Raw genomic sequence first — 26,083 nt, 5'->3', positions numbered from 1 at the left:
GGCAGTTTTCTAAATAAGCATGCTGAGAAAATAATGCGGAATTTTTACTGCTCGGTCAAACGTCCTTTTTTGAAATAAAGGCCTGCAGACCAGGCGAAAAAAAAAACGTTTTTAAGTCAAATGGGAGAATTTTTATAGAAAGATCTACACTACGCAAAAATTCGAAAAATAATTGAACGTGGGCACGAGTACGTCTATATTTAACTAAAGAAATTAGAGGTACGTAGCTTTAATATGTTCTGTGTAATTCATTGCCGAATTTGAAAGGAACAGCAGAGCAGGTAAGCGTAGCGTTAAACCTCTTCGTCATTATTGATTTACTCTGCTTCGAAAAAAGAAAATCTACGGCAAAACCAATTGCGGATCTGTTCTTTGCACTCATCTGGCAACAATGTATAAAGTTTTGAAAGAAATTTAAGAGGTTGACCAGCCATGTTTTGTTCGATCTTACGTGGAATCACCCTACAATACCTTTATATCACACCTCTATATCAGGCATTGGTGAAACGTATAGGCATTGCAACGCATAGGGTGAAAATCCATTTAGAGAACTATCAGTAAATTTAGATTGGAAAAGTTGCAATGCGTGCATTTTGTCACAAGTTCATCATTAACGATAATGTCCCTTGGGATATTCGTTATCCAGTGACAAATTGGGCCAAAAATGATGTGGATCGCCCTTCATAAAACCAGTCAATGTCACATCATACATATAAGTTTTTTTTTCTTTTTTTAGCTGCAGTCAGTTGCGTGTTCGCAACGCAGAGCCTAGTGCCGTAGCTTCATTGTGATGTTCTTTTAACGTTTTTTGATCACGGCAACTTTTTTTTTCGTTTTAAATGTATTATTTCACGCGTTATCCATGGATTCCGTTTATTTTTTTTATTTCTCATTGGTAAAAACGTACTGACATAGTGAAATACGATATTTCACTGTATCAGCACGATGCGAGTTTGGTTAAAGCGCAGTAACCTTCGTGTTTGTTTGTACAGATAGCGTTGTATAGACGTCGCGCACTGAAATAACAGCGTGAAAATTATCTCCTGATAGAACGAGTATGTAACTTCTGATTTCGACCGCATTGGGAAGTAGGCCAGGTGGTGCTATGTGACCACCATTTGGCATTGTTGAAGATAATATGATTACTCGGAGCTCGGAGCTTGTTTTCATTAGGAATTATTTATTTAATGCCTGCGCACTTTCGTATTGTATGTACTGTTACGTTAACACTGCACAGGGCTAGGGCTTCGTGTGGCCTTCAAGTGTGCCATCAAAAGCGTATGTGGCACAAAAATATGGCTAACGCCGCCATTCATCGTGGATCCACTAAAAATTAAGACGGGAACGCACGGGCGGCAAGCGCCAGTTGAGGTTGTGCGCCAAACGAAAATGCGACTCAACTACTATTGATTTTGAAATGGAAAACTCCCGAGGAGCATAGGCTAACTTCAAAGGGGGCTTTCTGAGCAGACACTCGTTTTAGGCACTTGCAGTGTGTGTGGTCGTGGGTATCCCTATTGAAACGATCCTTATGCGATGTCCAATAATTCCGTATGTTTCCGTAAGAATCTAACCGAAATATATGGAAATTACATAGGAAACGTATGTATTCATACGGAAACATACGGAATCATTGGACATCGCATACGGATCGTTTCAATAGGGCAGTTCTAAATTAGTTACCTCCGTCACACGGTTCTAAACAGCCTCGCTGTTCATCCACCTTCACGCAGTGCAGTGGCTCACTTTTTTTTTCTGCTCCTTCTGCGTGCCAGTTGGCGTCTATAGACCGACCATTTCGCGACAGACGGGAAGCTCGGGGGGAAGCAGGCATGGCCGTCGGCCAGAAAATTTGCCTAATCCGTGGACGGGCGTCTTGCGGGATGGTGGCGGGGAGCGAGCTGGCTCGGGGGTGGATGATTAGTTGTTGTAAGCGGAGCAGCATTTAATTTTGTCCGAGCACGGGGCGTGGACAAGTGGCACGCCTTCAATCCTCGTCTCGGCGCTTCGCATACAGCTGTCCGCGAGTCCCGCATCCTATCCCTCTGCCCTCTCCTTCACTTGCTCTTCACTTTCGGACGAGCGAGGGTTAGCTTCGTTTATCCCCTGTTGAGGCAATCGACATGCGCGCGTCTCGTTGAAGGCTTTCAGGCCAATTGGTATGACTAGAGGCCTTCGAGCGGTATGACGAGAGGAATAGAGGGGCCGCGGTGTTTGAACGGGCCACTTGCGGGCTGTGTTGCCGCAGTTCCGCTAATTACGTGGCTGTGATACGCTTTATTTGTCTTTGGAGTGCAGGCTATAAAAATTTTCAAGTTTCAAACTGGAGTGACTGTATGCGGTGTCTTAATTGCTTTTACTCGCGTCTTTACGAGGTAGGCAGCGTCAGATGCTATCGCATTCGTGTACTCTAGCAAGGATTGCATAGCCTGTTGACCTGGCTTAAGAACCTACTGCCGTTACGCGTTGATTTGACCGAACCGCACGTAACTTTGCAGAGTGAAGGCAGGCTGCTTGTTCACATAGAAAGGCCGATGGAGTCACTCTTCTGCTACCCGGAGTAGCAGCCCAGCCTATAGATGGAGCTCCGGTCGCAGTGCTGAGCGCGCACGGAAGCACCCTGTCGTTTTATATGACGTGCCTTTCTTTCCGTTCTGCGTTATGCAGCACATTAACTCCCCTCCTCTTTTCCACCGGTATTTCGCCCGGGAAGGCCGAGTTCCCCGGCAATCTTCAGCCGGTTTTATTCGGACTCTCCCCATCGCGGGCTATATACGGCGGTCCGGCACATAATCCCCTAATGCCGCGATAATCTCCACCGTGCCGACGCAGCGGCTAATTTATTCATTAGAGCGCGGGATTTGCGGGAAGCGCGCTGTTTGCGCGTTAGCCGTTCCGCGCGAGAAAAAGAGGCCGCGCGAACTGGCTCTCCCTAATAACGGCCTCTTTTCAGTGCCGCGCGCCTGAAAGGGAAAAGTTGGGGATCTGGGGATAGCGAAGGGGGGTGTCTGTGTGAAGGGCCACAGCCGCACTCAGTTCGCGGCCGACTCAGGTTGGGTGGTTCGGCAAACGCGCGCTTACGTTGAGTCGCAGAAAGGGAAAGGGGAGGAGGTGACGTTGCTGATCCTTCCGTGTCGTCGCTGCTCTTTCGGCTGCCGCTGTTGTCGTAGTAAGTGCGAGGTGTGGGCAAAGCGGAGCGACTCCGTCGTCCGCGTTGTGTTGATCAATTCGATAGCTCTGGTGTAGAGGGGGAGTGAATGTAGCGAATCGAGGGGTGACCGCGCCCCTCCTACTCGCGGGTGGATTGACGTACCGATGGGCGCGTTTTCAATGAGCCGGTGCTTTTGCATGACCGCCGCCGCCTCCGTTACTGTCTCGGCGGCGTACTGCGTAGCTCGAGAGGCGTTGCGAGCTGTAGTGCGTGTCTAGAGTAAGTTGGCTGACACGGGCTACATGATGAAACGCCTTGTGCCGTTTATTTGAGTGGCGGCGGTTTTCGTTCCTAACTATAGTGGGGAGAATTTTCTGGGGGGTTTTCTGTCCTGCTCGGTGTTTTAGCTTTAGGCTAATCGTTCTGCAGCTTGGTTTATGCATTTACTTCACATTTTCTTACATCTGGCAGTGTTGTGTGGCGCTAAAATAATGTATTTGCTTGTTATTTGGGGAAATGGTAATTGTTTCATTGCACGGCATATTCGTGGGCTTATGGTTATTGATCGCACGTTTTCGGCTCTCTTATTTTGTTTCTGGCAGATGTTCCCGAATGGACGTTTGTGCAGTGACTCCTTGTGGTTAGCATTGTGGAAGTGCATGCGCTGTCCCTTTAAGTACTCAGAACGTATAGCGTTGGGACCTAAACATAGTGTTTTCAATTTATTTTGCTAGGTGATGAATATTGATGAGAGGCGTTGTTGACCAGTTCTTGCTGTTCTGTTTTTCTGTATCCATTATTCAGTCGTAAGCGCTTCATTAGTGTCGAACGCTTCTCGATTATGATGCAAGTTACACCAAGAGGGAATGTGTTTCTGCTACCGAGGCTTACACAGACCGTGCTGAAATGGAAAAGCACTTTGTCAATACTCTCATTGGGTAGGAGTGCTACATCATACGTATATTGTTTTCGTTACTTTAAGCGCTCTCCGGAAAACACCGCTATTTCTGTTGACGTTAACGAGCCGTGGATGTTCTAATAACCTGGTTTGCCTTTTCACTGCACACCGCTGTGTAATTCGCAACGAAAGCTCTTTAGAACATGCAGCGCGAATTTAACAACCTTTTGGCACATTTTTGTTGTTATGATTTCACCGTAATGCAAGTGTGAAGGTAAATAAATTCGCGTCCCTGCGGATGCCTTAGACTTTTCTTTTCACTCCTTCGCCTCAGTGTTGTCTTGGTGGTTGCGAGAAGATCCCGAACCAATGAAAGGCCTACGCCAACGACGACCTGCCCGTAGATCTGTCGGATGAGCGAACGCTTGGTTTCAGCGCGAGCTTCTCGTTCTGGAGTTTGGACATCCGTGTCGTGCATGTGACTGTCTCCGGTTTAACTCGAACACCTCGGCACTGAGAATCAACGTCTAGCGTCACCTGGCTAAACCCTAGCAACCACCTAGAAGCAACTTTAAACAACCTGCATCGCCTAACTAAGATCTTGAGACAATCTAAAATCAACCAGATTAGTCTTCACGATAGCCCATTTCGCTGTGTCAAGCGGTGTGCGACTAAGTGCGAGCTTCGCCATTGCCCCACCCCTCCGTCACAGTGCACTCTTCTCCTTTAGGTTGGTCTTAGTGTGGCGAAGCACGCTCTACAGGGGTAATTTTTGAGAGCGACTATGTAAACAATTATAGAGCCGCAACGAGGAGTCAGACACGGAGGCACACGCACTAACTAGCCGTGCGTCTCCGTAAATACTTCCATCGGAGCCACGGCGATGCGATGCTGAAGACGAAGAGTATTCCTTCACAACCTACGGCGATGTTACGCAGTGGTAGAGAACGAGCAGGTGCCTCTACCCACCGCCTCACCGAGACCTACAGCGCAGCGAAGCAACCACACTACGGCCGTGGCGACTACAAGCCATATGGACCCCCGTCTAGGCAAAGCACGTATGACCGTAGGTATATACCACACATATATGCCAACACTGCAGCAAGGCGCGAGCCACACAGACACACCTCCTCCGGGACTGTGCACCACCGCCGGCTAACCAAGGAGCAATGCCAACTGTCATCAGCAGCAAAATCATCAGCCGAGAGCCAGGCAACCAAAGCGACGTGTTCCAGCACGCGCTTAGCACCCTGGAACGCCAGCGGCCGAAAGCGGCGCCCCCACAGGTTCGCCTCGAGTAGGGTGCTGCTCCAGGACACCCGAGCACAGTGTCTCGCCTCAATACACCTGCCCCTTCCCCCTTTATGCTGGATCAACAGTAAAGTTGTTTCACTCACTCGCTCGCTTCTCACAGCGTGGGTTTCTTTGTCACATTAATCCTGATGTGGCGAAGCACGCTCTACAGAGAGCAATTGTCAAAACGCTTGTTAATATTTTTTTTATCAAGGCGTGGTCTTCTTCACGCTAGTATTGGTGTGGGTGAAGCACGCTCTACACAGGGGGCATTTGTGCAAGCTTATGTAAACATTTCTTCATCCCGCCGTAATGTTCTCCTTAATGTTGGCCTTGAAGTGGTGAAGTGCTGTCTACAAGGATCAGTTGCTAAAGCGCATTCTTAAACCTTCATCATAACGTTCTCTTCTCCTTCATGTTGTTATTTGTGTGGAGAAGCACGCTCTACAGGGAGCAATTGTCGAAGCGTTTGTTGATATCTTAGTATCACGGCGTGGTCTTCTTCACGTTGGTCTTCATGTGGTGAAGCACGCTCTGCACATGGAGCATTTGTGCAAGCGTGTGTAAACATTTCATCAGCCCGCCGTGATTTTCTCCTTAATGTTGGCCTTGAAGTGGTGAAGCTCTTTCTACAAGGATCAGTTGCTAAAGCGCATTCTTGAACCTTAATCTTGGCGTTCTCTTCTCCTTCATGTTGATCTTTGTGTGGAGAAGCACGCTCTACAAAGAGCAATTGTCAAAGCGTTTGTTGATATCTTTGTATCACGGCGTGGTCTTCTTCACATTGGTCTTCATGTGGTGAAGCACGCTCTACACATTAAGCATTTGTGCCAGCGTATGTAAACATTTCTTCACACCGCCGTGGTGTTCTTCTTAATGTTGGTTTTGATGTGGTGAAGCTCGCTCTACAAGGATCAGTTATTGAAGCGCATTCTTAAACCTTCATCTTGGCGTGGTCTTCTCTTTCATGTTGCTCTTTGTTTATTTTATTTTATTTTTAAAAGTACCTTACAGGCCCCGTAAGGAGCATTGAGTAAGGGGAGTATCACAAGATAAAAAACAACAACAAAAGAAAGCAAATACATAAGTGCAAAAAACGTATACAATAATCACGTGCTTGTAATACAATTAGGGAATATAATTAAGTCGCAAGGAATACTAAGAATGCTAAAAAAGGAAATATTAAAATAGTATGAATTGTTACAAAAGGATCACTGCAATGGTCATGTAAAAACACACACGCATACACACTTAAAAATGCACATAGCATAAGCACACGCAAAAGCATCATCGAGTAAAGTACTGAACACTGTCAACCAGTGCTAAAATTAGAAAAAAAAACAGAAACAATACTGAGAAACGCCTAGTGAAAAAAAGCATGAAGTGAGAAACATGACGGGCAATCTTGTGGTAGCACACAGCTTGACACAAGAGGAAGAAAAAAACTAAATTCGCATAACGTTTTTAAAATGGAATGTAAATTTGATCAATGTGAATAATATTATGATGATACCTGTAGATTTAGCAGTTCCCTAAATTGATCTTTATTTGTTTGTGTAACAGTGTTGTTAGGGAGTAAATTCCATAATCGAACAGCTAGTGGCAAGGCTGATGAATCAAATGCGTCTGTGTTTCCATAAGGGCGATTATAACTGAGGTCGTTACAGCGTCTTACAGCGTCTTTCCACCTATCGCAAAGTGCTGTTTTCTGCCGAGACTGCCGCACATTACTTTAGTTTTGTGCATGTTAATTTTTAGACCTACTTTTCTGCTTTCCGTGTCCAGTTCAGTAATCATGAACTGTAATTCGTCCCCTAAGTTACTCATTGAGGTTATGTCATCAGCGAGTCGCAGGTTACTACGATACTCTCGATTAACTCTTGTTCCTAACTCTTCCCAATCGGGAGTCTTGAAACCCTCCTGTAAACACGCGGTGAATAGCATTGGAGAGATCGTGTCTCCCTGCCTTACACCCTGCTTTATTGGGGTTCTGTCGCTTTCTTTATGAAGAACTATGGTTGCTGTGGATCGACTGTAGATTTATTCCAGGATGTTTATGTAGGGTGCTTCAGTGCCCTGATTCCGTAGTTCCTGCATTACTGCTGACGCCTCGACCGAGTCAAACTACTTTCTGTTATCTATGAAGGCTATGTATAGGGGTTGGTTGTACTCCGCGCATTCTTCTATTACCTGATTGATAGTTTGAATATGGTCTATTGTGGAGGAGCCTGAACTAAATCCTGCTTGGTCGTTTGGTTGATTGAACTTTATTTAATTTTATTAGCTAATATTGTTAATAGTATGTAGAGAATGCGCATTCAGCGTGTGTGCTTGTGTAATTTCTTCGCTCACGGGCAACCTAGTTTCGTTGTACCTGGTTGGTACCATATGTGAAGAGGTGCGTTATATCGGCAGCTATTGAGGCAGAACAACGCTTTATTTTTACAATGCTGACTTAGCTACAAAGTTTGTTGTTTCAATTGTAGTCGCTGGCCATGGAAAATGAAGCGTACTCGTGTATTAGTTTAATTTTTATGGGCTGCCCTCCTTTTTTCTGTCAAGGGAGCTGCATCCTATACGTTTAATCTCGGCACCCTTACACGCTGGGGGGCTGTGCAGGTTCTAGATTTGCGTCTACATGAGTCAGTGATACTTTGTGTACGCGTTTCTGCCAGGCTTATGAGTCCAGTAAAAATTACTTTGGGTTATATGTCCCAACATAATACCTACACTATCGTCAAAACATGAGCGCATCAGTGAAGGCCACGTTGCCTGTGCCTGCGTCATGTTAAGTGACGTTACATATAATGTTATACTGTCCCCTAATCTTTCTCATTCTTCTAAGCGTAAGTCTTTTCAGACGGCTTACATCTGAAAAGACTTACGTCTTAAAAACATTAGTTTTTGAGATTTAGACCTTGTTTTTTTTTATCTGTTGTCCTCGATTTTCTGTCGTTACTTATTTTCTTTTTCCTAGCACTGATGTCTTCTTAACATGTCGCCTTAACGTCGTTAGTTTTTGTACTAGTGTTTGTCTTTCCAAACTTTTACGATTCCTGCACTACAGCGCAAAGTCTTGGGTGTGCATAGTGTATATGTATTACGTGCGGTGTGCTCTTTTTTTATTTTTTTTAAAGAAGGCTGGGCAGCTAGTGATACCTTTGCACCATATAACGTAGCGACCTATTGAATAAAAGGGGCGGAAAGATACGAGTATTTCCTAACTTCTTGCATCAATGTTAAAAGTGACATTCGCTCGTACTCTTTCTCACATCCCCTGACATCGATCGACGTCCTTCTCTCTAAAACGCTTGGCGCTTTCGATTGGCTCGCTGGCGTTCCGCCTTTGTTGCCTAGCGACAGCCAACTGGACACGCCCGTTGTTCTCTCCCTCTTTCCCGCTCTCTTTTTGTTTAGAAATGCGATCTTCGTTGCCTTCCTGCTTTCTCGCTCGTTCCGCAGCCTCCTCTCCCCTCTGTATTCTCTTTCTTTTTCTTGCTCTCCATTTTGCCTTTTTTTTTTAGCAGCTGGGTTTGCTTCTGGTCTTGCCGCGCGGACATTTGTTTCTTAGCAAACGCTTCTTCGCCGGGTTTTCTTGTTGGCGCTGACATTCTTGCGTCTCGCTTGTTAGCCGTCTTCGTCTCTTTTTTTCTTCTATATTTTATCCCAACTTTTATTTTGTAATGTTACCCGCTTTTTATACGCGGCTGCTTAGAGTCTAAATATGGAAAATAAAACGGCAGCTGACAAAATGCTGAAGAAAGAAAAAAAAGAAACTTAAATACTTGCCATCTAAGTTCCTCTCTTTAGTCGTTTATGTGCGCAATTTTTTTTCTTGCGCTCTTTCTTATGCGTAGGTTGGAGGCATCTTTCGTTGCTCGCTTTACTTGGAACGCGGAGCGCGTCGTATTTCTTTTACTCTCTGACGTGCCTGCATTGTGCATACGCGTATATGCTGCTTTGGCGTGGCAGTCTGAAGAGCCGGTGGGTGGTGGGAGGCGCCGCGGAGACGATCATGCATATATGCAGCGAGCAAACTCACTCGCCCTCAGGCGCACTGTCTCTTGGTAGATCTGAGGTCTCCGGCACCCACTCGTTCAGAAACAAACATAACGAAACGTGGCCGCCGTCGTGCGTGGGCAGGTATACAGTATATGCGAAATGGAGTGAGGAAGATGGTAAAAGGAAACTGGACTCGGCCCTTTGGTGGCTGGGTTGCGCGCCCGAACGTACAAAAACTTTAGCGAACCGCATAATTTCGTTCACTCAGACACTCTATTCGTTTTGTGTTTTGCAGTTCTTGTAACTCTCTTTTGAGAAGGTGGTGGAGAACTTGAGCGCATGAAGTTCGTAGACGCCGACTTTGACGTACAGAAGCGAAGTGGATGTAGGAAGAAAGAGCTGCGTAAGAGCTATACGTGCCTCGGTAGCTGGCCTTTGCGAAAGTTGGGGTTCGGGTGTGTTCTGGGCGACTGGAGTCAGGGAGTACGAAATCTGCAGTACCGCAGCATAGAAGAGAGCGAGAGGGAAAAGCTTCACCGCACCTAAGAGAGAGAAAGAGAGAGAGAGGTGATGCGCGGGGAGGTGGTATAAACTGGTACATCTGGTTGCCATAATTTCTGTATTTACATTTAGGTCGCATCGTTTTGTCTTGAGCATCGGCAATCATTTTTCGCCATTCATTCTCATATAAGCCGACGCGCGGGTCTCCCATATCTTGCAGGACACTGCCTTCTCGCTGCATTTCACCCCCGTTATTTTTGCACGGTCTTATTACGTTTACCAGTGGCTGCAAGAGCCCGTTGTCGCGGTAAAAGAGCCCGCGACTATTAGTTCCGATCTTCTCGGAACTAAGAGTGTGCTGCCGAATGTGCTGTGTTTATTTCTCTTCCCTCTCTGTTCTATATCTTTTATCTCCCCCATCCCCCTCCCACGCGCAGGGTAGCAAACCGGCTGTCTATAGGCTGGTTAACGTCCCTGCCGTTCTTTTCCTCCTATTTTCCTTCCTTCTCGGAACTAAAATGCGCAGCGTGTGCTTGTTTTTGCTTACGAAATGACTCGAACAAATCAAGTGGTAAGAATTAAGTTTGGTTGCTTAATAAACCGCCAAAATCTATCGTGGTAATTCCACAACCGACGTTGCCCTGTAAGATAAGCGTTCCCGTATTCTGACGTCCGGCCTCGGCACGTCGCCAATCGATTGGGCAGCTTTAAGGCATGCAGCGTGAGTACTCAAAATTATTGAGATGCCGAGTGGCTAGGGACTGATTTTGCACCAGTGCAGCACCTCTGTGAAAAAAAAAAAAAAACGTGTGCTATCAACACGGTCATGCGACATATGCGGCTCTCCGGTGTGGTTCCACGCGAACCCATTGTGCGAGCATGGTTGCATTCTGCACCTTAAGTACTCACTGTCATGACTCTCAGCTGCTCTAACCTCCGACACTTCCTTATTTTTTTGTTTGTATTTTTGGAAAGTGTGACATTTAGGCATAATAATTTTGTATTTAAAATACACATGTCTATATGCTTCATGTATGAAGTCAAGTAATAGGCGGTGATGAGGTCCTCTAATCCGACGGTCAAAGTTGAATGGTCGACCGGGCCTGAGGTCTCTTGCACGGAGATCACGACGATGGCTTAATTGTAGACCTTTGCAAGTCCACCATAAGTTCGGGGAGCTTACATCGTGGATTGGGGCGTCGCAAAAATGGCCACGATGTACCATATGGGCCTCGGTACTTTTGCGCTCAAAGGGTTGTCAAGGATGGAGTAAGCGCAACTCCAAACACGAAGCATCCGCAACGTAGCATCCTCTCGACGGGTTAATCCACCAGAAAGGTCTGACCCACACGGATGTATAAAAAAGCTTGTGTGGTACGTTGGAGGCTTTTTTCCAGGTCATCTATCCGTGAGCGTCCTTTGGATAATCCTTAGTTGTGACCATTAGAATGTACTTCGATTTCCAGTAGTAGTAGTAGCAGTAGTAGTAATAGTAGTAGTAGTAGTAGTAGCAGTACAGAGACTTAATTTAGGTGATAGCAAACAAAATGACTTTTTAGACGTTAAATATGTTGTCGCCGTCTGCGTGAATGTGTTCAGTAAGAATGTGGTGCGACCACGTCTTTTTTTTTTTGTCGCTTTCTTCATCCAGCACGATGCCGAAGTAATGTAATGTTACATAACCGAACTTACACTCAAACTAAACTAACAGTACTGAATATTTCACAGTGCTGGTCGAGCTGGCGTGTATATTGATGAATGTTCTCGTAAAATTCATGTTGCACCCGTTTCTCGCTCTCCGCCTTGTTGACGTTCCTTTAGGTCAGAAGTAGGGAAGACAGCAAAAAAAAAAAGGCGCATTGCATTTCGCAGTACTGAAAGAAAGAAAGAAAGAAAGAAAGAAAGAAAAAAGGAAAGAAAGGAAGGAAGGAAGGAAGGAAGGAAGGAAGGAAGGAAGGAAGGAAGGAAGGAAGGAAGAGTAAGGACTAAGCTTTTTTTTATTTGCACACAACTTATGAAACCAACAGAAAATGAAATGACGCCAGATAAAGTATAAACGACGTTACTAACTAACACATAACTTGAAAGGAGTTCTAGTGGGAAAAAATTCCGCGGCAAGTTGCTTTGTCGTCCACTCTAAATTCAATACATTTATGTCGTAATGACTTAGGCTAGAGTCAAGGACGTCAAAAAATAACGTCCTCCTATACATTTCTTGGATTCATCGTCTGATTTTCTCTGAGAAATAGTAAATGAAGTAAATAGCGTAAGTGAGAATGTTGTATTTTGTGTCCTCGCCTGCCTATTTGAAGAAGCACTCAGGTTGGACAAGCCCACTTCATATGTGGACGCGTGTGCGCCCCGTGCATCATTTTCACAATGCGTCCTCACCGCATGCCTCTCTCTCTCTCTATCTCTCTCTCTCTCTCTGTCTCTCTCTTTGCGTTTTCCGTTTCTTATGCGTATGTTCTCATTCCGCTCGCTAATTTGTTCACCCCATACGCGGTCGCAGGAACTGCGTGGTTTGGTAACCGCCTAGTCGTAAACTTTTATTTTTTTTTCCTCTAGCCCTCCTTTTTTTTCCCTTCTCTATTCATACACGCCAGAGCGCCGCAGGCGGCCTCCTTATTTTTACGGTCCCCACAGCCTTCCGGTTTGGTTTCGGCTATCCCACTTCCGGTTCATCCCGATACTTCCGATCGTGGTCCGCGTCATCGTCCCTTCCTTCCGCCCTTTCACTTCCTCCGTCTCTCCTGTCCTGCAAACCCTCCTCTTTTTCCCCTAGTTCGCGTGACTCTTGGCCGTATCTTTTCATTGCCTCTTTCTGTTGTAATATTCCTACCAGTTGACTTTCTTTTTTTTAATTCAAGCCGTTGTTAGATGCTGAGCATTGCGCGAATGGAGCCCTATTCAGGGTTATTTCTTTCTGTTTATATACAATCAATGAATCGGTGCTCTGCGCAGTACTCTATATGGTGTATCTTGTATTACTTGCGTGGTTCCAGTGTTGGCCGTTGATATTTGGGTTGGTTACTGCTATACGTATGGCCAGCTTTGCGTAGATCCAAGTTTAGGCATTCTCGAAGAATTCTGGTTTTCGTCCAATATATCTTTAACCGGATGCGTTCTTATCAATTTATGACACATTAGATACGCACACGTGTGAGATGATGGGCCGCTTGGGACGGTGTAGTGTCTTAGAAGCAGTTGTGTACAAAGCTTGCAGTGCTATACAAGCTCTGAGCTTTGAATTTTGTTTGTCTCTTTCGTGTTCTTGCGGTGAAAACGCCGTGGCTTTATGGCGAGCTACGTATTTACCACCTTACTAACCTGAAACGCTGAGTATGCAAACTTTGTGAGCTTTGTTCCCTATGAGTCAGATTTAAAGACGTGCAGATGCTCTTGGTTAATTCGAAATGGAAACGTATCGAGTTTGCCTTTGTCACCATGCCCGTGGCAGAATGCTTGATCAGTATCCTTCATGCGCATACAAAGAACGTACTGAAAAACGTCCCAAGAAGCGGTGCCCTCGGGTAGCTCATTCTGCATGGAAGTTGAAAATAACCGCAGCGATGAATAGCGCGCGCGCTCGTGGGCGTAGTTTTTCTTTCGCCATCATATTCGCGTCTTGAATACACAGAGCTCACGCAACACAATTTCTGGTCTCGGCGTGTGTAACTACACTAACCAACATCGATATCGTCGCAAGAGCCATAAGCTGCTGCAGTGGTTGTGTTTTTTTTTTCTCTTTACACAATAGTATAAAAATCTTACCGTTGCTCGTATGAACGCTCTTCAAATGAATTGGATTCAGTATACTCTTGCGACTGTCCTATTTAGCACCGGTACGCGTGTAGTAATGAATGTCGAGACAGAGAAGCTGTCCTAATCCTTGTGAAGTTGTCCTATAGCAGACAGGTCTCGCAGTCGCCGTCGTCGTTCTTTTTCCGGAGTGTTTTCATGTGCGGAACCGTTTAGCTTTTAAATGCTAAGCATTCCTTAGCGAACTTCGGTGACTTTGAGCGTATCTATCTATCTAGCCGCCTACGATTTTTAGCTCACCTGGCCGTTTAGATAATGGTATCGATACAAAACTTGGTGTGACATAACATGACTCTATGAAAAACGTATTTGACTAGTCATAACATGAAAAGTATGCATGGATTTCATGAATGTCATGATTTACATTTCGTGGTCCTGCAGTCCTTGCGGTAGTTTCGTTCGCATGGCATGTTGTAAAACTGGTATGGTATGACATTATTGCATGGCGAACACTAGCGACAGAACCTAACATGAAAATCATGACACGCGTGCCATGTAACGACATGACTGCATGCAAAGCCCATGATGTGCTCGCGGCTGTTTCGCTAGCGTCACATATACCAGTTTCGGCATTGCGGTACGTGAATGGATGACGAAGTTATGATAACGGTGCAAACGTGATAGACATGAGATGCGTGTCATGTAACAACATCACTACATGCTACGCTCATGATGCGCTCGCGGCCGTTTCGCTAGCCTCGCACATGCCAACTTTGGTATCACGTGACCTCAATGCATGACAAAGGTATGTGACTCGTGCAAACGTGATAATCATGAGATGTGTGTCATGTGAGCACGTGACTACATGCCACAGTCAAGGCGCCAGTACATTTCGACGTGACGTGGTGCGCGTGCTCGCCAGTGTTCATTTCGACGTGTCACGCTGGCGTTGCGACGCCAGGCACCGGTCCTGCCATATAATGGATGACGAAAGTATATGACTGCTGCAAACATGATAATCTTGACGCGCATGTCATGTAAGAACATGACAACATACCTCGCTCATAGCGTGCTCGCGGTCGTTTCGCTAGCTCCACGTGTACTAAATTTAGTACTACGTGACGCGAATAGACGACGAAGGTAAACGACGTATCCAAATGTGATGATCATGACACGGAAGTCATGCACGGCATCATTTGCCTCCAACCTCGTGACGCTGTGCTGATTTTAAAATGACATATCAATCTTTCTCATTCGTGCTTCGCATATAAACGATTCTCACTGTACTTGGGATCTGCCAATTTTTTTTTATCTAGAAGTTTGTCGGAAAATAATAAATATGCAACCTCCGTAAGGCAGTTTCACCGCGTTGCAGCGCAAGCACATCGAGTACTGGCGCATCGAGCTCTCCGGGAGTATTCCGAGCACTCCGCTTGCAGCTTAGGCAGTCTAGCGTGAGAGGACGGACCATTGACGAGAGCGGCGCACCCGAAGACTCGCATATGCTTGCGCGAGCTGTAGAGGAGGGAGAAAGAAAAAAAAAGAGCAACCAGCTACTTTGGACCCGTCCGTGGGCGACCGTCCGAACGAAAAGAGGGAGGGAGGCGACGGCGCAGAGCTGCTTCCCCGGTTCCAGCTTCAGTGTTCTTCCCTATATCCTCTTCGGGACGAGTGGGTTCCGTTTGCTCTGGGCTGCGTAACCGCCTTTTGAGAGCTCCGTTGTTTAAGGCGGCGGCGGCATAAGGTGCGAACGTGGTGCGAAGGGCTGCCTGGAGGAGGCGGTCATGGGTCGGGGAGACAACGCCGCTAATGGGCCGGGCTGAATGCGTTCTCTTTATAAAAAAAAAAGGAAAACGACAAAGAGTGACGTCATCGCTCTGAGTGCCTGCCGGTGCGTGGAGAGTGCCTGAAGGGGACACGGTTCGGTTCTCCACTCTACATGGTCGCGCTGGGCCGATGTCCTCCCGCCCGCCCGTTCTCTCTGTCTCTTTCTTTCTCACCCCTTCCTGCAGACGTCAGTCGTGGTTTAAGTTGTTGCTGCTTAATTCGGTCTGTTGCTGCTGCTGCGTGGTTGTCTCGGACTTGTCTTGCTCCACCGCTACCGCCCTTGTTTTCTCGCTTGCCTTTCGGTCCCCCCCCCCCCCCACTGTCTTTTTCCAGTATTTCAAACCTCTTCTCCATTTCTATTTTTTTCCCCCATAAAGCCCGTCTCCCGTTGAGCACCTTGCAGTGCTCTCGCTCACGTTCGTCTAATCTTGCGCTTGCCATCTTTTTGCGCCCGAAGCTCCGGCTTAGTTTTTTTTTTTTTGCCAGTAGCCCTTGAACGGAACCTTTTATTTTATTTGTCGATGAAGTATCCGTTTTCGCAGCATGCTGTGTATACACGCACTCTAAGCGTATCGCCTCTAAATCTTCTCGCTCGTCAAACAAACTTACACGTGTACGCTGGTTGCGAGCGCGACAGGATTTCGTGTAGGGTTAAAAAAACACACACTTCGCCCTTGCTTTGCAGTTGAAGTGCTGCGGACTTGTTTACACCTCTGTCGCTTTCACAGAATCCCGGAGTAGCATTTTACAATATAATGTCTCGTGGCTCGGATCATTTCTTCGGGGATGGATGTTTTAGCATTCCAGTTTTTTTGTTAGCCGCCTCTTGATTCGGGCCTGCAGAGATATTCGGTTAGGTGTTCTGCATCGTGAGGTCATTAGTTGCGCCGTATCCACTTGATCGATTTTCGAATCTCAACTCCTGTGCGCCTTCAGTGATGCCTTTTACAACGTTAGATTATGGCTCCTTCATTACCGTTTAGCAGTTATACTCTAGAATAACTGTTAAACGCTAATTAAGAAGTCATTATTCAAAGTTGTATATTAACCGAAATGGTTTCGTCGCTTGTTCTTTAATAGTTAGCGTTTGTTATAGGAGTAAAGTCACATACGCGTTGTGGAATAGATAACGCGGTGGTGTGTTGTTTTCTGTCTATGTCGCTATATGTTTGTGGTGTCTAAGGCACTCGGCTGCTGACCCGCACGTCGCGGGATCAAATCCTGGCTTCATTTTCGATGGAGGCGAAAATGCTGTATGCCCGTGTGCTCGGGTTTGGGTTCACGTTAAAGAAACCCAGGTGGTTGAAATTTCCGGAGCTCTCCACTATACGGCGTCTCTCATAATCATATGGTGGTTTTGGGACGTTAAGCCCCACAGATCAGATCATATCAATTTTTATTTTTCCGTCTGTTTGGAAGCCTTCCGCATAGTTGTATATATTCCAGATTATTCTCCCCTCTCATTCCATGCTTCTCGCGTTGTCTTTTTTATTGTTTTGTGCCAGAAAAAAAAACGCGAGAAACTATTTACAACGGGGCAAGCGCCCACAGCAGTGACATGGTTCGTATCGGGTCTCGGTAGCGTGTACTTGACGAGAGTCTGAACGTTTACACAAGTAAGGTTTTCAGGTTTAACGTGCCGGCTCAGATTATACCAATCGAATTATTAACTCCGAAGATAAATGTTTAAGCTCGCCCCAATCGGTGCCGCTCTGAAACAGAAAGAATCATCACTATCACGAAACGGCACGTGATCTCTATATCCTCTCCTTCGTCCTCTTCTGCTTCGCTGCCCCGCCGCTGTGGTCTAGTGGCTAAGGTACTCGGCTGCTGACCCGCAGGTCGCGGGTTCGAATCCCGGCTGCGGCGGCTGCATTTCCCATGGAGGCGGAAATGTTGTAGGCCCGTGTGCTCAGATTTGGGCGCACGTTAAAGAACCCCAGGTGGTCTAAATTTCCGGAGCTCTCCACTACGGCGTCTCTCGTAATCATATGGTGGTTTTGGGACGTTAAACCCCACCTATCATAGCAATCTTCTGCTTCGCTCCCCGAACGCACGCGCTGATTTCTGTAATAGTCCTGATGAGTGAGGAATCAGTGGTAGAGGAAAAGAGAGATAATTAAAAAAAGAAATTCTTGGCGAAAAAAAAAATTCTGTACGTGGTAGGATGCAAACTTGCGTACCCTCGATCCAGAAGCAATCGTCCTGACCGCGAGGTTAACTAGGTGCTTCTTTTATTTCTGTCATGACATTTATTATGACGCGTAGCATTCAGAAAGGTGGCTCAAGGAGACAGAGCGGTTGGACGACGATTCTACGTCATTCCTGGAGCGACTTCTTTCTGCTCTTAAGCAACGCCCCACTACCAGCTCATGTCCCGTGTTGTGTGCCAGTAGAAGAAACGTCCGCCGCAAACACATATTTGAAGTTATCACAAATGACCTGCGGTGCAGGTCGCGGAATCGAATCTCGGCTGCGGCGGCTGCATTTTCGTTGGGTACGAAAATGTTTAAGCCCGTGTACTTGGATTTAGCTGCTTGGTAAAAAAAAAAACCCAGGTGGTCGAAATTTCCGGAGCTCTCCACAATGGTGTCCCTCATAACCATGTCGTCGTTCTGGGACGTTAAACATCAGATGTTAAATGAAATATCAAATTATCACAAATGCTTTTATGTAGTGATGCGCTCATCGGCAATAATTGCACATACACTGGGCAAGCATCCAATGGCTAACAAGCGTATATATACTGTGCAAGTACAGAGAAGCAGGAAAACTTCCTTGAAAACCTGTTGCACGGGGAGGCTGGTAACTATGAGCATGAGAGAGAGAGGTGCTTTATTAGAAGGCAGAGAGATCACCTCATGAAGATATGGTGCTTGTCTGATCTGATGTGACGTTCTTCGTAAATGTCGAAAGTAAAGCATAGCGTATCCTTATATACAGTATAGTGTAACGACTGGCCATGTAGTGCAGTGCATACTATCTGGCCACTTCCTCCCACGTGTATATGCCAATTAACCCTCGCCCCCGGGACCCCAGCGGCTGCGAAGCAACTGACCATGGTGGCGGTCAAATATGCGACGCGGCAGAGGGTGCTAAGAATCTCTGGGTCCGAACAGGCCACCATTGAAACCTTAGCTTGCTAGCTTTTAACGCTAAGACCTTATCAATGGAGGCCAATCTAACTGTGCTATTTAATGAACTAGCAGGTGTTAAATGGGATGTAGTAGGGCTTAGTGGGATTAGGAGGACGGCAACGCCCATACAGTTCGGCAGAGTGGGCACGTCCTTTGCTATGGTGGCTTGACTGACAGAAGAGAACTAGCAGTGGGGTGGGCTTCCTTATACACATAAATATAGCTAGTAACACAGATGAATGTGAAAAGAATAGGTGGCAGGTATTGTAATTAAACTTAATAATAAATACAAGGTTGTGGAACAGGCCTACACGCCTACATCCAGCCATGATGACGTATTGGTTGAAAGCTTCTATGAAGACGTAGAATAGGTAATGAGTCAGGTAAAAACACAGTGTACTATACTGATGGGCGACCTCAGTGCCAAGCCCCGCCGCGGTGGTCTAGTGGCTAAGGTACTCGGCTGCTGACCCACAGGTCGCGGGTTCGAATCCCGGCTGCGGCGGCTGCATTTCCGATGGAGGCGGAAATGTTGTAGGCCCGTGTGCTCAGATTTGGGTGCACGTTAAAGAACACCAGGTGGTCGAAATTTCCAAAGCCCTCCACTACGGCGTCTCTCATAATCATATGGTGGTTTAGGGACGTTAAACCCCACATATCAATCGACCTGAGTGCCAAGGTAGGGAAGAAGCTGGCTGGAGACCAGGCAGTAGTGGATTATGCGATCCGTACTAGAAATGCCAGAGGGGAGATGTTAGTAGAATTTGCTAAAAACAGTAATTTACAAATCTTGAATGCCTTCTACCGAAAACGAGTGCACTGTAAGTGGACATGGAGGAATAAGAACGAAATGAACGAATAAGAACGAAATGCAGGATGTGGAAATGCTTGGCAAGGTACGATGCAGTAACCACAGAATCGTACGGTCTCGAATTCGCCTAAACTTGAAGAAGAAACGACATAAACTGATACGCAAGAAGCCAATCAATGAGCTAGCACTTAGAGGGAAAATACAGGAATTTCAGAGTCTCGCTTCAGAACAGGTACTCGGCTCTTATCGAGAAAACCGGTCTTAGCGTTCACGCAATGAATGATAATCTGACGAGTATTATTACGTAGTGTGTAGTGGAAGTTGGAGGCAGGGTAGTTAGACAGGACAGTAGCAGGCTGTCTCAGTAGACGAAGAACCTCATTAAGAAACGTCAAAACACGAAAGCCTCAATTACAACAGACAAAATAGAACTGGTAGACCTTCTGAAGTTGATTAATAAGCGTAAGGTGTCCGATGTAAAAAAGTTTAACATAGAGAGAATCGAACATGCTCTAGAGGATGGAGGAAGCATCAAAGCGGTGAAGAGGAAACTTGAGGTTGGAAAAAAAACAGATGTATGCACCAAGGGACAAGAAAGGCAAAGTAACTATCAATATGGATACTATTGTTAAAGTAGCGGAAGAGCTTTAGAGAGATCTATACAGTAGCCGGGACAACCACGGCCATAATGTAAGAACTAGCAGTACCCCAGATGGAATCTCACCAGTAATGGCAAAAGAAGTCAGCAACGCCTTGGAAGGAATGCAAAGAGGCAAAGCTGCTTTTGGGGATCAGGTAACATCAGATCTGCTGAAAGACGAAGGAGACAGATTCTGTTAGAGAAACTGGCTCACATAATCTTAATCCAGAAGAAAGGGTACGACAAGGATTTGAAGAGCTACAGGCTGATCAGCTTGATGTCCGTCGTATACAGGCTACTTACAAAGGTAATTGATAACCGAATTAAGACATCAAAATTCAATCAACCAAAGGATCAAGCAGAATTTTGTACAGGCTGCTCAACCATCGACCACATTCATACCATCAATCAGGTGATACAGAAGTGCTCAGAATACACCCAACCATTAATACATAGCCTTCATAGATTACTAGAAGGCGTTTGATACAGTAGAGATATAAGCAGTCATGCAGACACTGTGGAATCGGGGCGTCGACGAAGCATGTATAAACATCCTGGAAGAAATCTACAGGGGATCAACTGCTACCATAGTGCTTCATAAAGAAAGCAACAGAATACCAATCAAGAAGGGTGTAAGGCAGGAGGACACAATCTCCCCAATGCTATTTACTGCGAGCTTACAGGAGGTTTTCAGGGGCCTAGAATAGGAAGAGTTAGGGATGAGAGTTAATGAAGAGTACCTTAATAATCTGTGCTTCGCTGATGACATTGCATTGCTGAGTAACTCAGAGGACGAATCGCAGTTCATGATCACTCAAGGGGAGTAAAAAGGTAGGTCTTAAAATCAATTTGCAGTAAACGAAAGTAATATACAGCAACCTTGGAAGAGAACAGTGCTTCAAGATAGGTATCAGCGTACTTGAACTTATAAAAGAGTGTGTCTACTTAAGACAAGTCGTAACCGTGGAGCCGAAGCACGAGATTGAAGTAACTAGAAAACCGCTGGTCGCGGGATCGAAACCCGGCTGCGGCGGCTGCATTTCCGATGGAGGCGGAAATGTGGTAGGCCCGTGTGCTCAGGTTTGGGTGCATGTTGAAGAACCCCAGGAGGTCGAAATTTCCGGAGCCCTCCACTACGGCGTCTCTCATAATCGTATGGTGGTTTTGGGACGTTAAACCCCACTTATCGATCAATCAAGTAAATAGAAGAATAAAAATGGGGTGAAGCACATTCGGCAAGCATTCTCAATTCATTAATAGTAGATTGCCTCTATCCCTCAGCTGCATCTTACCACAGCTGCATCTTACCCGTACTTACCTGCGGAGTTGTAACCTGGAGGATTGCAAACAGGCTTCAGCTTAAGTTGTGAACGACGCAGTGAGGAATGGAAAGCAAAATAATTGGTGTAACCTTGAAGAACAAGAAGAGAACAGAATTAATTAGGGAAAAACAGGTGTTAAGGATACCATTGTTGAAATCAGGAAGATGAAATGGTCATTGGCAGGACACGTAGCGTGAAGGCAAGGTGACTGGTCATTGGATGACAGACTGGATTCCAAGAGAAGGCAAGCGGGTAAAGGGGAGACAGAAATTTAAATGGACAGACGAGATTAGAAAGTTTACAGGTATAAAGTGGTAGCAGCCAGCACAGGACTGAGTTGAGTGGCGGAACATGGGAGAGGCCCTTGTCCTGCAGTGGGCGTAGTCAGGCTGATTATGATGATGATAACGATGATGTAGTGCCTGGGTTGAAAAGAAAGTGAACCTGAAGAGGAGATATGTGATGAGGATGGGGCAAATAATGAGGGAGAGAGTAAGGAAAGCATAGCATCTAAAGAATGAAAAAGAGTAAAAGAAAGAAAATCAAGGAAAAAATTCAGTGAGAAATGGAAAGAAAAAAAGCGAGAAATAGAGTGAGTAGAGAAAAAAAAGAAGGAGAAATAAATAGATTGTAGAAAATGCACAGAAAAAAAACAGATGAAATAAGTAGGGGAATAATAAGTAAGAAATTTGCAAAACTAGCGAAGCAGCAATAGCCAGGACTGCCTAGGCGCCCATGAACTCTACTGTTTCTTCAGCATTTCGCCTCGAGTGTATGCTAGCTTTTTGTGTTGCTTTTCTCTTTGTTTTAATGTCGCCAGAAGACTCGTTCTTTTAACAGGATTCGTTTGTACTTACCTATTCGTTTGTGCAGTACCCACTCGTTCTTCTAGTACGTTTTATAATTTTGATGAAATAGAAGTTTTGAGCGGCCTTGTATAATATGTATATATGAAACACAGTAGGAGTGTTTCATATATACTCCTACATAGTCATATATACATATTTAGCGCTAACGTGTTGATACGCTCATGTGCGGTTTAGAACCAAGAACGATATGGCAATCGGAGAGCTGCATTTGATGTGAGCACAGCCCACCATCGCTATAGCTGGTGAACTCCGTCGTAATTTCAAGGTGCAACTTCGCGCTGTGCAACCCTGAGACACACTGGGGGCACTCCGGCCGTACTCATTGTTGTCGCTATTGAGGTGAAACACGTGGCGCGTGCACTGTTTGGTCTCTCGACAAACGCCTCCCCGCGACGTTCCACCGTCCTCGCGCAGAAAAAAAAACGCTCACGTCATCAGTGGATCGAGTCTAATGGCTCCAGACTTGGCGGAGCTATAAATGTAAGGGAGGTACAGAACCGACCGCTTACTGAGTATACCTCGCTGCCCGGCACTCTAGCGAACGCGCCGGCGCTCAGCAGGTGTTTATAGACGGTACTTCTTTTCTCGCCGTCTCTAGTGCGTTCATTCTCTCCCGCGTCGTTGCGCGTGGCCCAGTGGACGCCGAAACGGGAGTGCATTTAACGGGCTCCGTGGGAAGGCAGGGCTGGCTACTCCCGGCCTGCGCGTCTTCCGCACATACGCGCGCGTTTTCTGTGACGGATTGAAGGCGGCTCTCCCAGATTTTTTTTTTTCGTATCCCTTCCCACACTCCCCCGTGCACTCTGTGGTCCCTCCTCTTCTGCGCGGCGTGTTCGTTGTGTAGCTCGCACGGCTCTAGTAGTAGTAGGGCCAGAGCCGCCGGAATGAAAGGGGGGGGGGGGGGGGTCGACAGAGTGGAGCGCGGCCTTCAGCCTACACTGCCGCCGCTGCCTAATGCACTTTGGCTTTCCGCCTCCGCACGCGTCCCGGCGGAGTTATGAATCTAATTAGGGCGCGCCCGCTCTCGCACGCGTACCGAGAAACACGCACTCTGCGTCCTCCCTCCGGCTTAACGCGGCGCGCGGGGAGGACGCAACGGCGTCATACACTGAACGCGCAGCTTCTCGTCGCAGCTTCTGCTGCTGCTACTACTACGAGTACTACGGCTGCCGCCGCCACCTCCGGTTTTTTCACGTCGCCCTTTCATCCGGCCGCGGCCATTAGGCGCCGCGCGTCGCTCTACATAGCGGCGGGCTCTGGTTTGGCGACGGACAACACCCCCAGCTGTGCCGTTCGTGTTGTCGTCGCACGCTTTTTTGTTTTTTCTTGCCGGTGGTCCCGCTTTCTCTCTCTTCCTCTCAATCTGCTTGCCTCCCCTCCTTTTCCTCCGATCCTGTGGCCGGACGCCGCTGTACGCACGCTCTTCCATCTCTCTGTATGGGCGCCGCGTGCCACTCTGCCTTGTGAGTTATCTGCCCTCTACGTGGTTGGTGCTGTTTTCCCCTGGACGTGCATACGGCCGTGGCGCAGGCGTACAGAGTGCTCGGCCGTGTTTTTTTTTTTAGTCGTTCCCGTTTTTGTCGCTCTTTGGTCTTTTATTTCTTTTTGCTTCTGTGGCTACAGAGCAGATGGCGGCCTGGAACAGCCGCTTCTCTGCTACGCATGCACTCGCGGAAGATGCCGAAGGCCGTGGAATGGAAAAGGCGCCCTATACTTTCTAGAAACGGCACTTTTTTCTGCGCTCACAACGTAATAGTGGCGCACGCGGGAACTTTTACTACGAGCGGATCTTATCGTACCTCTCATTCTGATCCGGTTCAACTCCACAGATTGATCTTCAGCACACTGTTGACGCTGCGCTGTAATTTTCGGACATTCCTGGCGCATAGTGCTCGTTCCTTGTCAGCTTTCGTACGTCAGAGCGTTGCTCTCGGCAGTGTCAATGCAACGTGCGCTTAATGTGATTTTAGGGCTCTTTATTGTTTGATTTATCTTTTTCTACGTTTTTTTTTTTTTGCGGAGGAACAAAGATATTGGCAGCATATCTACGGAGTGAATGATGGAGAGTGGGGCGAAGCATTCGTCCGTCCATTCGTTCTTGCTTCCGTCCGTCCGTGCGTCCGTCTGTGTGACCGTCCATGCGTCCATCCGCCCGTCCGTGCGTGCGTCTGTTCGTGTGTCCGCCCCTGCGTTCTTCCATGCATCCGCCCCTGCGTCCGTTCATGCGTCAATCCATGCATCTGCCTGTGTGTCCGTTCGTCCATCTATTCAACACTCTAAGTACCACCATCTCGCATCTTTTCATCATGTTTTCCCCATATAGAAGCACCGCCATCCAGCGGACATTCCAAGGACTAAACGAGAGGTGGCACACGCACACTTTCTTACGGCTTGCGCTTCGTATCCACTTCCCACCTTTAACCACCTTGAGTTCATAGTATATACTAGTTTACTGTATCCATGGCACTGCGGCCCAACGCTCGCTATACCTTTCTAAAACAAAGGAGGTTACACCCAGCGAGTATAACGTAGCAACCCTTTCTTGTCAGATAGTGCTCAATGTACATGCCAATGGCTGCTAATGGGGATCGCAGCGTGCGCGTTAACTAAAAGCCGAATGCTACTGTCTCTCATTCCCTTTTAGCAGCCATAGGCATGTACATTGAGCACTATCTTTTATTGTTCAACAACGCACAGAAGAAATCTCTCACCGGCACCACCTTGGAGAGCATATACTGCGCGCTTCTGCGCCATTCACAAACGCAGCGTTTAAACAATTCTCGAATGTCGTCCAGACAGGTCTTCGCGGGTCATGGCGACGAAGGCAGTGCGCAACTTAATGAAGGAAACAGGCATGCACCGGCTGTTACTTGTGGCGTTTTGATGACTGTGAAGCATGAATTTATGCGTTCGTGTTCTCTCTCCTTCTCTATCTTTCTCGACCTTTCAATCTCCCCCATCGTTTTCCCCTGTGCAGGGTAGAATACTGGCCCTCCCAGACTGGTTAACTGCCCTGCCTCTCATTCCTCATCTGTTCGTTCTGTCCTTCATACGTGGACATTCGTGTATTATTCACATTTTTTTCAGAAGACGGCGATGACTGGTGGTCCCTGGAGACCCGTTTTCCTAAGAACAAGTGGACGGCGGCGAAGGCGTTCTTCTCCGAGACGGATGTGACCAACTCTCAATCTGCGGAAGAATGAGGAGTCACAGTTCGCCGTTGAAGTGTGTACAGGAAGAGCCGGCTGGAAGAGGCCGTCTCGTCGGCCTAGCTAAGTTAAGCCGTCCGTGTTTCATTAGCAATGTGTGAACTATGTCAGTGTACGATGAACTATTGTGTCAAATTTGGCAAAACGGCTACCATTGAATACAAAAATAAGTATATGACATGACACCGCTCTTTTTCGTGTTAATGATTGGGTGACATAAGAGCCCGGTAATGGCAACACACTTCTTTACACCGTCAGTGTAGCCTGACGGAATGAATGTGAGTCTGCTTGAATCTGTGGTTGCTACGTTACAAAGCTTTCTCGTTACCTCGTAAAAGAACCTCTTTTGGTGCCTTCTGGGAACGTTGAAAGAGTTGATTCAGTTTTTGTAGTATATACCTTTCTTACCAGCTCTATTTAAAGTACACAAAAAATATACGCACGTGAAAAAAAAAATGAGTAGATTTCCGTCACGTCCCGGCTAGGCCATCGTTCAGTATTTTACAACATTATCAAAATTGCTAGTTACTGGTTTCCATATGTACTTGTTTACATTTTTTGCCGTGTTTGTAGCGTTGCTGTTTCGCATTCTCTGTTGGTTTACATTTATGCGTATGAAATGTGGTTTGGCAACATAATAGCGATGTAATCGCACTGTTTT

General features: G+C 46.6%; 1 protein-coding gene across 2 annotated transcripts in view; it reads left to right on the top strand.

Moving 5' to 3' along the window:
- ssp3 (SCAPER domain-containing protein short spindle 3) overlaps positions 1 to 25,736 on the top strand; it is a 163,644-nt gene extending 137,908 nt beyond the window's left edge. The window contains exon 28 of one of the 2 annotated variants that reach the window (XM_075865109.1): positions 25,301 to 25,736. In XM_075865109.1, coding sequence (XP_075721224.1) covers positions 25,301 to 25,416 — 116 coding nt within the window. In that variant the 3' untranslated portion in view covers positions 25,417 to 25,736. The remainder of the gene's footprint in view (positions 1 to 25,300) is intronic. The other variant, XM_075865110.1, reaches the window with a different exon arrangement.
- The last annotated feature ends 347 nt before the right edge of the window (positions 25,737 to 26,083 follow it).

This window comes from Rhipicephalus microplus, chromosome 1 (assembly GCF_043290135.1).
Source record: "Rhipicephalus microplus isolate Deutch F79 chromosome 1, USDA_Rmic, whole genome shotgun sequence".
Classification (NCBI taxonomy): Eukaryota; Metazoa; Arthropoda; class Arachnida; order Ixodida; family Ixodidae; genus Rhipicephalus; species Rhipicephalus microplus.
This window is presented reverse-complemented; position numbering and strand designations above follow the sequence as displayed.